This window comes from Carcharhinus amblyrhynchos, chromosome 29, assembly GCF_965287045.1.
Source record: "Carcharhinus amblyrhynchos chromosome 29, sCarAmb.v2.hapA, whole genome shotgun sequence".
Taxonomy (NCBI): Eukaryota; Metazoa; Chordata; class Chondrichthyes; order Carcharhiniformes; family Carcharhinidae; genus Carcharhinus; species Carcharhinus amblyrhynchos.
In genome coordinates, this window is record NC_137352.1 from 21,158,608 (window position 1) to 21,170,689 (window position 12,082).

The window sequence follows — 12,082 nt, forward strand, 5'->3', positions numbered from 1 at the left end:
TCGCCTTCCTGACCACCTGCTGCACCTGCAAGCTGGGTTTTTGCGACTCATGCACAAGGACCCCGAGGTCCCTCTGCAACGTCGCTTGCTGCAGTTTTTCGCCCCGTAAGTAATAGTCCTTCCTACCATTCTTCCTACCAAAGTGGACCACCTCACACTTGCCAACATTAAATTCCATTTGCCATTTCCTGGCCCATTCGCCCAGCCTATCTAGATCCTTCTGCAGACTCTCCACATCCTCCGCACAATTTGCCGTTCCCCCAATCTTGGTGTCATCAGCAAATTTCGACACCCTACACTCGGTTCCCTCCTCCAGATCGTCTATATAAATGGTAAAAAGCTGAGGCCCCAGCACCGACCCCTGGGGCACTCCACTAGTCACCATCCGCCAATCCGAATAGCACCCGTTGACCCCCACTCTCTGCCTCCTATTTGACAACCAATCCTCTATCCACGCTAACACCCTACCCCCAACTCCATGTCCCTCAACCTTCTGCAATAACCTCTTGTGAGGTACTTTGTCAAACGCCTTCTGAAAATCCAGAAAGACCACATCCACCGGCTCTCCTCTATCCACCGCCCTAGACACATCCTCATAGAACTCCAGTAAATTTGTCAGACACGACTTCCCTTTAATGAAACCGTGCTGCGTCTGCTCTATCAAGCAATTCCCTTCAAGATGCCTCGCAATTTCCTCCTTAATGACAGATTCTAACATTTTACCTACCACAGACGTTAAACTAACCGGCCTTTAATACCCGCCTTTTGCCTGGCACCCTTCTTAAACAACGGCGTAACATTAGCCGTTTTCCAATCATCCGGCACTTCCCCGGAATCCAGCGACGTCTGGAAAATAACCACCAAGGCATCCACTATCACCTCCGCCATTTCTTTCAGAACCCTCGGATGCATTCCATCCGGTCCTGGGGACTTGTCCACAATCAGCCCCTCCAGTCTGTCAAGCACCGCCTCTCTAGTAACAGTAATGTCATTAAGACCCTCCAGTCCTACCACCTTTCCATCGCTAACACCCGGCAAATTATTCACGTCCTCCTCCGTGAAGACAGAAACAAAAAAGTTATTCAATACCTTAGCCATATCCCCATCCCCTACCACTAGGTCCCCTTTCTCATCCTCTAAAGGACCAACATTCACCCTAGCCAGCCTCTTCCTTTTTATATATTTATAAAAACTCTTGTTTTCCTTTTTTATATTAAGCGCTAACCCAGCTTCATAGTTTCTTCTACTCTTCTTTATCAACTTCTTTGTCAATCTTTGTTGACATTTAAACCCCTCCCAATCTTCTTCTCGCCCACTACTCTTAGCTACTCTAAATTCCTCCGCTTTTAATTTAACACTTTCCTTCACCTCCTTCGTTATCCACGGCGCTCTGCCACTGCTGATCTGGCATTCCTTTCTGGGCAATGCAGTAATAAACTTCATTTGCTATCTGAATCACAAATACCAACCTAAAATGCTGACGTAAGCTGACCCAACAACTTCAGAAAGCTGACAACTCAAGAATAAGCCACTAATACAACTGCAAAGGACAGTAGCAGGCTAGTCAGTCCCACCAGCCTGCTCTATCATTCAATATTGCTGACTGGTTGCCTGTCTTTGCTCCATATCCCTTAATGTCACTGGTTAACTAAAATTTAATAATTTCAGAATTAAGATGAATAACTGATTGAACATCAGTTGCTGTTTGTAATCAGGGGCTCCAAACATTAATTAGCTTTTGTGTGTACGGCGTTTCCTAATTTAACTCCTGATGATCCAACTCTAATTTTTAGACTATGTACTCTTTTTTCCTGGAATCCCTAACTAGTGGAAATAGTTTCTCTATCTGTCCCCGTTAATATTGTGAACATTCTGAACAAATCACCTCACCACTATCCAGCAATACAACTCTATTTTGTGAAACCTTGCCTTTCATTACTTCTTCATGTAAATGGCAGAAAAAAAACTTGAACGTCTGTACATAAGACATGAATAGAAGATACAAATATTGATCACACAAAGGTTATGTTTTGGATCCCACATTCCAGATAGTTTTGATTTAAAGTTAATTTATTAGTGCCACAGTTGGCTTATATTAACACAGCAATGAAGTTCCTGTGAAAATTCCCTTGTTGCCACACTCCAGTGCCTGTTCAGATATACTGAGGGAGAACTTAGCATAGCCAATGCACCTGGCCACAGCATGTCTTTTGGACTGTGGGAGGAAACCAGAGCATCCGGAGGAAACCCACGCAGACACGAGGAGAACATGCAGACTCTGCACAGACAGTGACCCAAGTAGGCAGGGAATCGAACCCAGGTCCCTGGCGCTGTAAAACAGCAATGCTTGTCACTGTGCTGCCCTGATTTCAAGTTCCAGTATTTCAGAATCTATAATGCACGTGGGCATTACATTTCGCTATCTAAAGATATATGTATAATTTACTGAATAAAGAATATAGTTTATGTTGTGTATATATAATTTATTGAATAAAGAATATAGTTTACAGTGTATATGTATAATTTATTGAATAAATAATTTGTGGTGTGTCTGTACAATCTTTGAATAAAGCATATAGGGCAGCAGAGTAGCACAGTGGTTAGCACTGCTGCTTCACAGTGCCAGGGACCTGGGTTTGATTCCCGGCTTGGGTCGCTGTCTATGTGGAGTTTGCACGGTATCCCCATGTGTGTGTGGGTTTCCTCTGGGTGCTCCGGTTTTCTGCCACATTCTGAAAGATGTGCTGGTTCGGTGCATTGACCCAAACAGGTGTCAAACTGTGGCGACTAGGGGAATTTCACAGTAACTTCATCGCACTATTGATGTCAGCCTTACTTGTGACTAATAAACTTTAACTTGTTTATAGAGTGTATGTATAATGGATTGGATAAATAATATTATTTGTGGTGTATCTGTACAATTTATTGATTAAAGAATATATTCATGGTGAATATGTATAATTTATTGAATAAATAATATAGTTTATGTTGTGTATGTATAATTTTTTTGAATAAAAAATATAGTTTTTGGAGTGTATATGTACAATTTATTGAATATAAATATAGTTTATGGTTTATATGTATAATTTATTGAATAATATAATTTGTGGTGTGTATGTACAATTTATTGAATAAATAATATAGTTTATGTTGTGTATATATAATTTATTGAATAAAGAATATAGCTTATGGAGTGTATACAATTTATTGAATAAAAATAGTTTATATGTATAATTTGTTGAATAAAGATTAGTTTATGGTATATATTTTGTACAGTTGGACATTAATAAACATAAAGCACCATTCTGTGTGAAAACTGTTAACAATTGATGAGAAGTCAGCTTTTATTGCTGAGCTTGCATAATCCCTGCTGCAACACCAGCACCACTCTGGGGGGATGGGAGGCTAAGGGCGGGCGTTTTGCGACACTGCGCTGTAGGCAGGGCCGGCTTTGCGACAGTGTGGGCGGGGCTCGTTGCGGTGCTGCCGTCAGGCGGATTGGCAGTGGTTGTCATGCTGCGGCTGCGCGCGGCCGGCGCGGGGCTTAAAGCGGTGACGGTGGCCGGAGTGTGTCCAGCTTTGTCTCGCCGGTTCCGGAGCTTAGCTCACTGCCCCGGCCGCCAGCACCACCCTCACTACCCCCGGCCCCGGCGCTGCGACAAGCCGCCGGCTCCCCTCCCGATCCCCACCCGCTCCGGCTCGGCCTCGCCGTTCCTAAGCCGCTCTCTCGCCACCATGGCAGCCCAGAGCATGGCCAAGAGGATGGTCTGGGTGGATCTGGAGGTAACTTCCCCCCTCCCCAACCAACTAGAACTTTATAATGGTCAATGAACAGAACCTACAGAGCTATTAAAAAAATTAGAGTTTACATTGAAGCAGTATTTGCAAATGTTATTGCTGATCTTTCCCTGATTTCCAAATGTTATCACTGAATTGCAAATTTTATTGCTGATCTTTACCTGAATTGCAAATTTTATTGCTGCTCTTTACTTGAATTGCAAATTCTATTGCTGATCTTTCCTTGATTTGCAAATGTTATTGCTGTTTTTCCCTGAATTACAACTTTTATTTTTTTCCCCGAATTGCAAATTTTATTGCTGATTTTATAATTGCACTTTCACCTCACGGAAATGCAATCAATACTGCCTAGCTCTCAATTTTGCTCTTCCCTTTTATAATTGTGCTACTTGTCTCCATTGGGGTTTCTATATTATTTGCATTTTAACCCCACTTAAAATTCCCCTCAGGGTGTGGACACTTGCAACTAGGGATAGTTCTGGTGTGCGTGTGTCAAAGATGGTTTATCTCCAGCAATGTATGATTGATCAATTCAACAAAATTTACTTAGTCCATTTTTTTTTTGGTTGGAAGTGGGGAATGTTTTTTAATGTGCCTGGTGGTACTGTTTGTGCAGCAAGTGGAATGTGCCAGAGAGATGATGCAATTTTTTTCCTTGTGAATTTTTTTCTCTCTTTCCCTATTGTGAACGACTTACGGCTGGTTGAGAAAGTGCTTGCTGGAGAATTGTGCACTTCAGCAGAATGGGGAAAGTAATGCAAGCAAACCTGTTTTCTTTCTTAGTTAAGATGGTGCACAGGCTTTTGGGGGGAAATGAGGTGTTGCTAGCTAGAAAACTAAAATTGGCCAAAAAGGATAAAATTGTTGGGATTAGGTTTACCTTGGTCTTCCAGAGGTTATGTTGGATATGATGTTTTTTTCATTTTGTGGATCCCAAACCCATGCCCCAGTCTCTTGTGGTTTTTTTCTTACTGTTTCTTTAGACTGCCCTTTGTGATCAAGGATGACTTGTTTCTCTCTTGGCTTGATGGCCCCCAAGAAGTGGGGGGCACAGTGGTTAGCACTGATGGGCTGAATGGTTAGTCTGAGATGACTGCCAAGTCCAATGTAAGAATCTGCAGGCTCACCCACAAGTGAGACAGACAGTACTTGTATGGTTGGGGAAATGGGTTCTTTGTATTCTTTCCAACCTTAACTTTTTTTTTTGCGTGTTCCTTGTGAAATCTGTTTGTCGCCTTTAATGGAATAAGCCAGTTTTGGTTGGTAACAAGCCAGGCTCTGATTTCATTTGAGGACGTTGACCTCTCAGCAATGCTTTAAGGACATTGCTAAAGTGTTTCTGCTGTTCTGTGTAAGTCTCCTGTGACAAGAGATCAAAGTAAAGCAATTGATCATAGACTTAGTGACTGATGAAAAGAAACAAGTAATTGAAGAATTCTAAGTGTCGAGTTTGCTGAATAAAAATCACTTGGGTTTTTGTAGGTGGTGACAGTTTAAACTTCTGTGCAGACACTTGCAACTTGTATATTGCCCTTATGTAGAAGTAGAGATGTAGGAGCAGAGAACCATAGTATTGTTCTGTCTACAGTTTGAGGTTTTCCAAGAGGCTACCATTCAACAGGAATGTGTGACATGCTGCACTGGGCCTTTTATGAAATTGCCAGAAGGAAGAAAGATCTTGTGGTTTAAGATGTTCCTTTTTTTTCTTGAATAGATGACTGGATTGGACATAGAAAAAGATAAAATCATAGAAATGGCTTGCATTATAACTGATTCCAATTTGAATATTTTAGCTGAGGTAAGATGCCTATTCCTATTTCTATTCCTGGGAAAGAGGGTCTTTTAAATGTCTTTTGGATGTGACTTAAATTCCAAAATGTCACTGCTGTTGCTCTTTTTGTTATTAGGGTCCACATTTGATTGTTAACCAACCAAATGAACTACTGGATGGCATGTCAGAGTGGTGTACAGAACATCATGGAAAGGTATGTGCCTGCTGACTGTTTCAGTTACCCTGTTAGCTCCTGCATAGCTGAAAATTTACATGCTTGTGTCTGAAATGTGAATCCTGTGTGCTCCCTTTGAAGCAACAATATGTTAACATTAAATTTGCTTAGAACAGTTCATATGACATGTCCTATTGCTCTGGTTCAGTACATGTGCCTGTGTATTGACAGTAGTCTCTGTCCTTTTAAAGATTGTGAAAAACTTTTGCAATATTTCAATTTTGTTTCTGGAGCACCTTTTCCTAGTTTGAATAGATTCTTGTGCAGTCACCTTGGAGAATGACTTTCTTTATGTAATCTCTACTACGTAAGGAACTAATGTTAATCGTTTTAATTTTCAGTATTCCAATATTTTTAAAGTGAGGCTGAGCTTGTGGAAAAATATTTGGCTTTTTGTAGAAATTCCTTGTGGGATTAGATGGGGGGAAGAAACTTAATGCATTGTTTGCTGTAGATGGATCAGTTTGTTTGCACTTCATATCAAATGTTCCATTACAATGTATGTTTACGTATAATGAAAATGGCCTATGTAAACTTGCCATGTTGGCATAGTTGGCACCCACAATGAAGGAACAAGAGATACTATTTGCTACATTGACAGCTGTCCAAAATATTTAGACATGCTTTGTCTAAACTTGCACAAAGGACCCCATTTCAGGTTTTTTGCTAATTCAAGGGGCTGATGTGTACATTTTGGAAAGAATTTTAGCACAACATTAACCATGAGTTCCAAAAGTTGAGGTATGAAGGGAAGAAACAACTTGCTGAGCAAGAAAAGCAATAAACTGATTACTTAAAAGTACATTAGAGTGTAAAAGAGTCCTGGCTCACTCCCTGTATCAGAGTTCACTCCTCCCCCCTTTTTACCATGTGAGGGTGAGTGAGAACCCTGGTGAGTTGGAATGAGCCATTCATTTGCTCACAGTCACCAGGTCTGGGTGGTTTGGTGACTTAGACACCAAGAGGTCAGGTTGCAAGTGGCTTTAGGTTTCTCTGCACCCGCTAGAAAAACCTCTCCCCAGCAGACCCACCACTATTGCTGGTGGTCAGGCCGTGGCATGGATGAAGTACACTGTTTACTGTTTCTCTGCCATTGATAAGCTCGGTGAGGGGAAAGGAGAGACAGCCTGTGGTTGGAGGAGCAACTCCTTGCAGAATTATCCATTCTATTTATCCATCTTGGCTGCATTTCTGGCTCCACTCCTCAGGATGGAGAGGCACAGCAAGCCACTTCTGGCCAGAGGATTGGACAATTCAACTTTAAACATTAAACTTGTAGTCACAGCTCTACAGGACAAGGATGACCAGGAAGCAGAAAATAAAATTAACTAATGTAGAGAAGGTAAATAAAAGATTAGGAAGTAACAGATTTGAGACAAACCAGTTTTATATTAGGTCTGCAGCATGAATTGAAGAAATGAGACTTCATACTTCAAAAATATTATTTCCAGAGCCAGAGAAATAGATCAGTAATTAATACTACTTGCTCCATTTTAAAAACACACTCCTGAGTGAAGTAGCCCTCAATTTTTCAACTGTGCTCAGCAGTTTGAATGGGTGTGTAAGTTTTTGCCATTGATTATTTTAGTGCTATGATTATCAGTGAGGCCTGCAACAGCACACCCTGCAGAGGACCCGTGCACCTCTGACAGCAACTTTTGGATTTCCATGCTTAATTGTGCCAGAGGTCGCTGTCAGATTTGTCCCTGTAATCGTGGCAAGTTCCAGTGGGCTTCTATCAACACTACAGCCAACAGTGATGGAACTACATTATCACTGGTAGGAACATGTAATTAAAGAGAATACGTTTATGTATAGTTTCCATTTTAAGGCAGTGTTCATAATTGGGTTGGAGTAAGAACAATGTATAAATTTCAAATTGCTCAATTTTATTGTGAATTATACAGTTGCATTCTGTGGCCTAGTGTCCTGGCCTTCTAACATGTTGCCTGAAAACCCTGTCTGTACTTCATCCTTGTGATTTTAATCATGTTTTTATAAAATTCTTTACAGTCTGGGAAGCAAAAAAAAAGGAAATGTCAGATAATAGTGTTCAGTTTTGAGGCATAAACTCAATGCTTCATGCTGATGAAACATTGAAAAGTGACCATGTTTATGGATTTAATTTTGTACCTAAATAACTGTTAAAATTTTTCCCTTTTCTTGCAGTCAGGCCTAACGCAGGCAGTGCGGGATAGTAAGATCAGCCTACAACAAGCAGAATATGAATTTCTCTCCTTTATACGCCAACATACCCCACCAGGCCTCTGTCCTCTAGCAGGTGTGTCAGATTAAGGTGTTATATGATTTACATAGGTTTTTATGGTGCTGGTAACGCTTGTATTTAAGGTAAAGTAACTTCATGATCATAGCAAGTCGTCACGCCTCTGAGGAAACAAAGGATCACTAATGAGAATTGTCCCAAAAAAATCAAACTCAAATTTCTAGTGATAGAAGGGTTTATTTATTTACTCTTTTATTGGATTCAGACATTGCTGCCTAGGCCAGCATTTTATTACTCATTTACCTTTTGAGACAGTGGTGGTGGTGCCTTGAATTGCTGAAGTTAATGTGGTGTAGGTACGCAAAAGTGCTGTTAGAAAGGATCAAAAGAATCAAGTTGTATTATGGAAGTTTGTTTTCTGGCTGCCTACGGGTCAGCTCTAGTCTTTTTTTGGATCACTTAATTATTATAAAATTTGATGTATCCAAGTGGAATTACAGGATATGCAGGCATTTAAAATGTACCATTGTACAAGTTGCTTTCCTCCAGGTGAAGAGAGCTGAAAATTTGAAAGGGGAAACTGTAATGCAACAGGAGATTCACATTCTGAACCCTTTTTATTTCTAGGAAATTCAGTCCATGCTGACAAAAAGTTTCTAGATAAGTATATGCCACAGTTCATGAAGCACCTGCATTACCGAATAATTGATGTCAGCACCATTAAAGAATTATGCAGGTAAGAAGTTTGCAGTTTTTTGCTTTTTTAAAACTGAGCAGGAATGACATTAAAATGCGATGTGAAAATGTGAGTATTTCTAGCAATGTAAGAGCACTGTGCAGCTGATTTTCATTGGAGTCCACTAGATTATCACTGCATAAGAGTATGGCTCAACTGCAGCATATATTTCCTTCTAGGCTACTATTGTAGTTGACATAGTGCATATGGCAAGATGTCTTATTGACAGCCACATTAACCCAGGAAAATACAATCCATAGTGAGTGTAGACTTGCTATTTGATTTACACCCATTACCCTTCAGGCCCTCCAATCTTGTTTGCCATTCGATTCAAAATTTTCAAATGCAGGTTTTAAAAACAAAACGCCCCTTATTTTTTCTCTTTGGTAGCATCAAAATGGAATTCAAGAGTAAAGTGTTGATTCTTCAAGGTTTTAATTCACCTGCTCAAATTGTGACAGCAATAGTTCTATTCATTTCTTCTATACAAACAATACAATATTATTATTCTCCTTGGAGTTTATACTGCTATCGGATTCAAATCTCCAAGATTTGCTATTGGTTTCAGACGTTGGTATCCAGATGAATATGAAGATGCACCAAAGAAGAAAGCATCACATCGGTGAGTAATGCTTGTCATTGCTAATTGGAGAAAATAGAATTAGTGAGTTGGCTTGTTTAAAATTTTGTTTGTTAGCCATGAAACTTCAAATACAGTTCTCCAAAAAGTGGACTTGATTGAAAATTAAATGATGCCAGCTCTGACCCTCGTTTTGCCTCAGAGCTGCGTGGGGCAGGGAGGTGACGAGAACTGTCACTGGAAACAGCAGAGTAGTAAGTGTAACAAACCAAGATAGTATTTATCCATACTTCTCTCTTGTGAAATTCCACAACTGCTTCTAGGTGGCTGTATTTTTTACAGTCCTGTTCTGGAGGGCCAAAAACTTGACATGAAAAGATCTTGATAGTATTATAAAGGTCTAAAGTGCTGAAAGACCTGCTTGATGTAGATGAAAGCAGACTAACTTGGAATTAGTGCAGAAATGGTGCACACAGCACAAAAGCTTTTGAAGCAAATAAAGACATGAAACTTGGTTTTGTTGCCCTCTGCTTGAATAGCCTAATACAGTGAATGTGGACAACTTTTATAGTTGACGTATAGCCATCTTGTACAATTGTGCTGATATTAGAATCCTTTGCCATCTTTGAGAGATCAGCTAGCCAAGTGCATTATTTTGCAGGGTTTTAGTAATTTGACTACATGAACTAATTCTAGTTTTGAAGTATTACCTCTTGCTTTTCAGAGCGTTAGATGACATCCGTGAGAGCATCAGAGAACTTCAGTTTTACAGGACACATATATTTAAAGAAACCAAAGCAGATGAAAAGAAGAGAAAGACTCACCTAGAAAATGGCGACAATAGCAAAGAGAGCTAGAGTCAAGGGACTGATTTAATGGCACCCAGGAAACTCTCCCAACAAACTTGATGTCTGTTTATGGTTTTTGCCCTCCAATCAAGTTTGGCCACATGATGACAAGCTCTTGTGCAATGCGTAACGTGTTAAAAGCAGAGTGTCTAAATTTATTTCTGTAGCATTTGGCCTTTTTTAGTTACAAGCTCTGCTGATAGAGGCTAGTTGAGGCTTGATTTTGATTCTTCTAATTTGAGCCTTTGATGAATTAGCACAACACCATTAATTTAGAGCACAGCTGCTTTTAATTTAGTAATTCTTCTATTTAAATATTGCATAATCTGACATTTCTGCTTTTTCTAATTTCCATATCTTTCTGGGAAAGTGCTTAGTTAAGCTGCATACTGTAATTGTTATATTATTGCATATGGTGAGTTTCTGGTTTTGTTGCTGATCTCAAACTAATGAATTATCTTGCCAGAAACTGGTTTAATTTTTTAATCATGTGTTGGTGTTTGGTGTACATAGGACCATGGAAAGGGATAGAGATTCTGATTGCCACTGTACAAGTTCCAACCCTTAGTAAACTGTTTTACTCAGCCTCAAGTTTTGTCAGCACTGTGCCATGAAATTAAAAAAATGAACATTGAAAATGAACTTATTTTTATTGAAAATAAACTGCCTGCAAAAGCAAATGATTGTGTTTTGACCATCAAAAATTAGAAAGCAAAATAAATTCCACACCTTTCCATTATTACTGCAATCTATGAAATCTGTGCAGTCTAAAGGTGGTGTTTTTTAATAGTTCTTTATCTAACAACAATTTGCCTTGTGAAGCATCTTAAAAAAAGTACAAGAATTGAAATTTAACACCAGGAGATATTGGGACAAGTGCTCCAAAGCTTGGTCTAAGAAAAAAATTGCCTAATTATTGATTTAAGGGGGTGAAAGGCTATCTGTAGTAAGAGAAAGACAGCAAGGTTCTTGATTTTAAAACAAGGGTGACAGGTTATCTGGAGTAAGGTTACAATCAAATCAGATGTTTCTCAGTGGTGGAGCAGACTTGGAAGACCTACTTCAGCTCCTAATTTGTATGCCCATTAGGTTTGGGGAGAGAATTCAGTATGTTGGATTGGCGGGGACTAGTTCAATTGTTCATCAAAGCTGGTTTCTCAGTGCTGTCTGTACTTGCAACCAATTATATGAACAATTCCTCTTATGTTTTGATGACTTACAAACATTGACTGTATTCTTAGATTCCAGGAACAACTCTAAGGTGCCTCAAGTGTAATCAAACAGTTGACACAAACTAACGATACTAGGAAAGAGTGGACTTTGAGAGTTTTTAGAGGATTGTACAGCTTCTATGAACTATCTCAGCAAGTATTTGACAATTATTATAATCCACTTGGGAGCCAGTATTTTTATTTACAGTAGACAAATCCAAACTGTCCACTTGGGGGGGAAAAAGGCTACAAGATTCCACTGGTTGTAAATGAAGTAAATATTTTTATACAAAATAAAACAGTTTACAACATTTATACTCTAACATTCAGGACTGACGTGAGATAAATATGAAGTCCCAGGCAAATTGTCAAAAATGCTATGCTGCAAGTTAAAAGGTAGATGTGGATTTAACAGTAGCGCAGTGGTGTGGGTGACAAGCCTTGATAAAACTCACAAGGGTCTTTTGAAGATGTAGCTGATGGACTATTTCAAGATTTGCTCAGATTCTGACTGCCTCAATGATTGAACCATCAAGAGTTGTATAATCTTTTTGGAGACTTCCATGGGATTCCAAAGCTACACCTTTGTTTCTAAATACAGGCATATCATTCACTCTTCTAGTTTCAATAAGCTGGGTTTGTCTAAATTCTAGTCTTTCAGCTGCACTGAACTATAAAT

At 39.6% G+C, this 12,082-nt stretch overlaps 1 protein-coding gene across 1 annotated transcript; it reads left to right on the top strand.

The window, feature by feature from the left end:
• Positions 1-3,485: 3,485 nt before the first annotated feature.
• On the top strand, positions 3,486-10,931 carry smfn (small fragment nuclease). Its single transcript, XM_080214780.1, has 7 exons — positions 3,486-3,783; positions 5,513-5,596; positions 5,706-5,783; positions 7,974-8,085; positions 8,656-8,764; positions 9,333-9,386; positions 10,069-10,931. Exons 1-7 carry the CDS (start codon positions 3,514-3,516, stop codon positions 10,199-10,201), a joined length of 840 nt encoding a protein of 279 aa, XP_080070906.1. The 5' UTR covers positions 3,486-3,513; the 3' UTR covers positions 10,202-10,931.
• The last annotated feature ends 1,151 nt before the right edge of the window (positions 10,932-12,082 follow it).

What these genes read in the sequence shown, in the direction of transcription:
- smfn (XM_080214780.1), top strand. Translation starts at nt 3,514, where the DNA reads ATGCTGCGGCTGCGCGCGGCCGGCGCGGGGCTTAAAGCGGTGACGGTG. An exon ending in ATTTGAATATTTTAGCTGAG is followed by an intron (nt 5,597 to 5,705) that starts GTAAGATGCCTA and finishes TTTTGTTATTAG; the next exon opens with GGTCCACATTTGATTGTTAA. An exon ending in AGGCCTCTGTCCTCTAGCAG is followed by an intron (nt 8,086 to 8,655) that starts GTGTGTCAGATT and finishes TTTTATTTCTAG; the next exon opens with GAAATTCAGTCCATGCTGAC.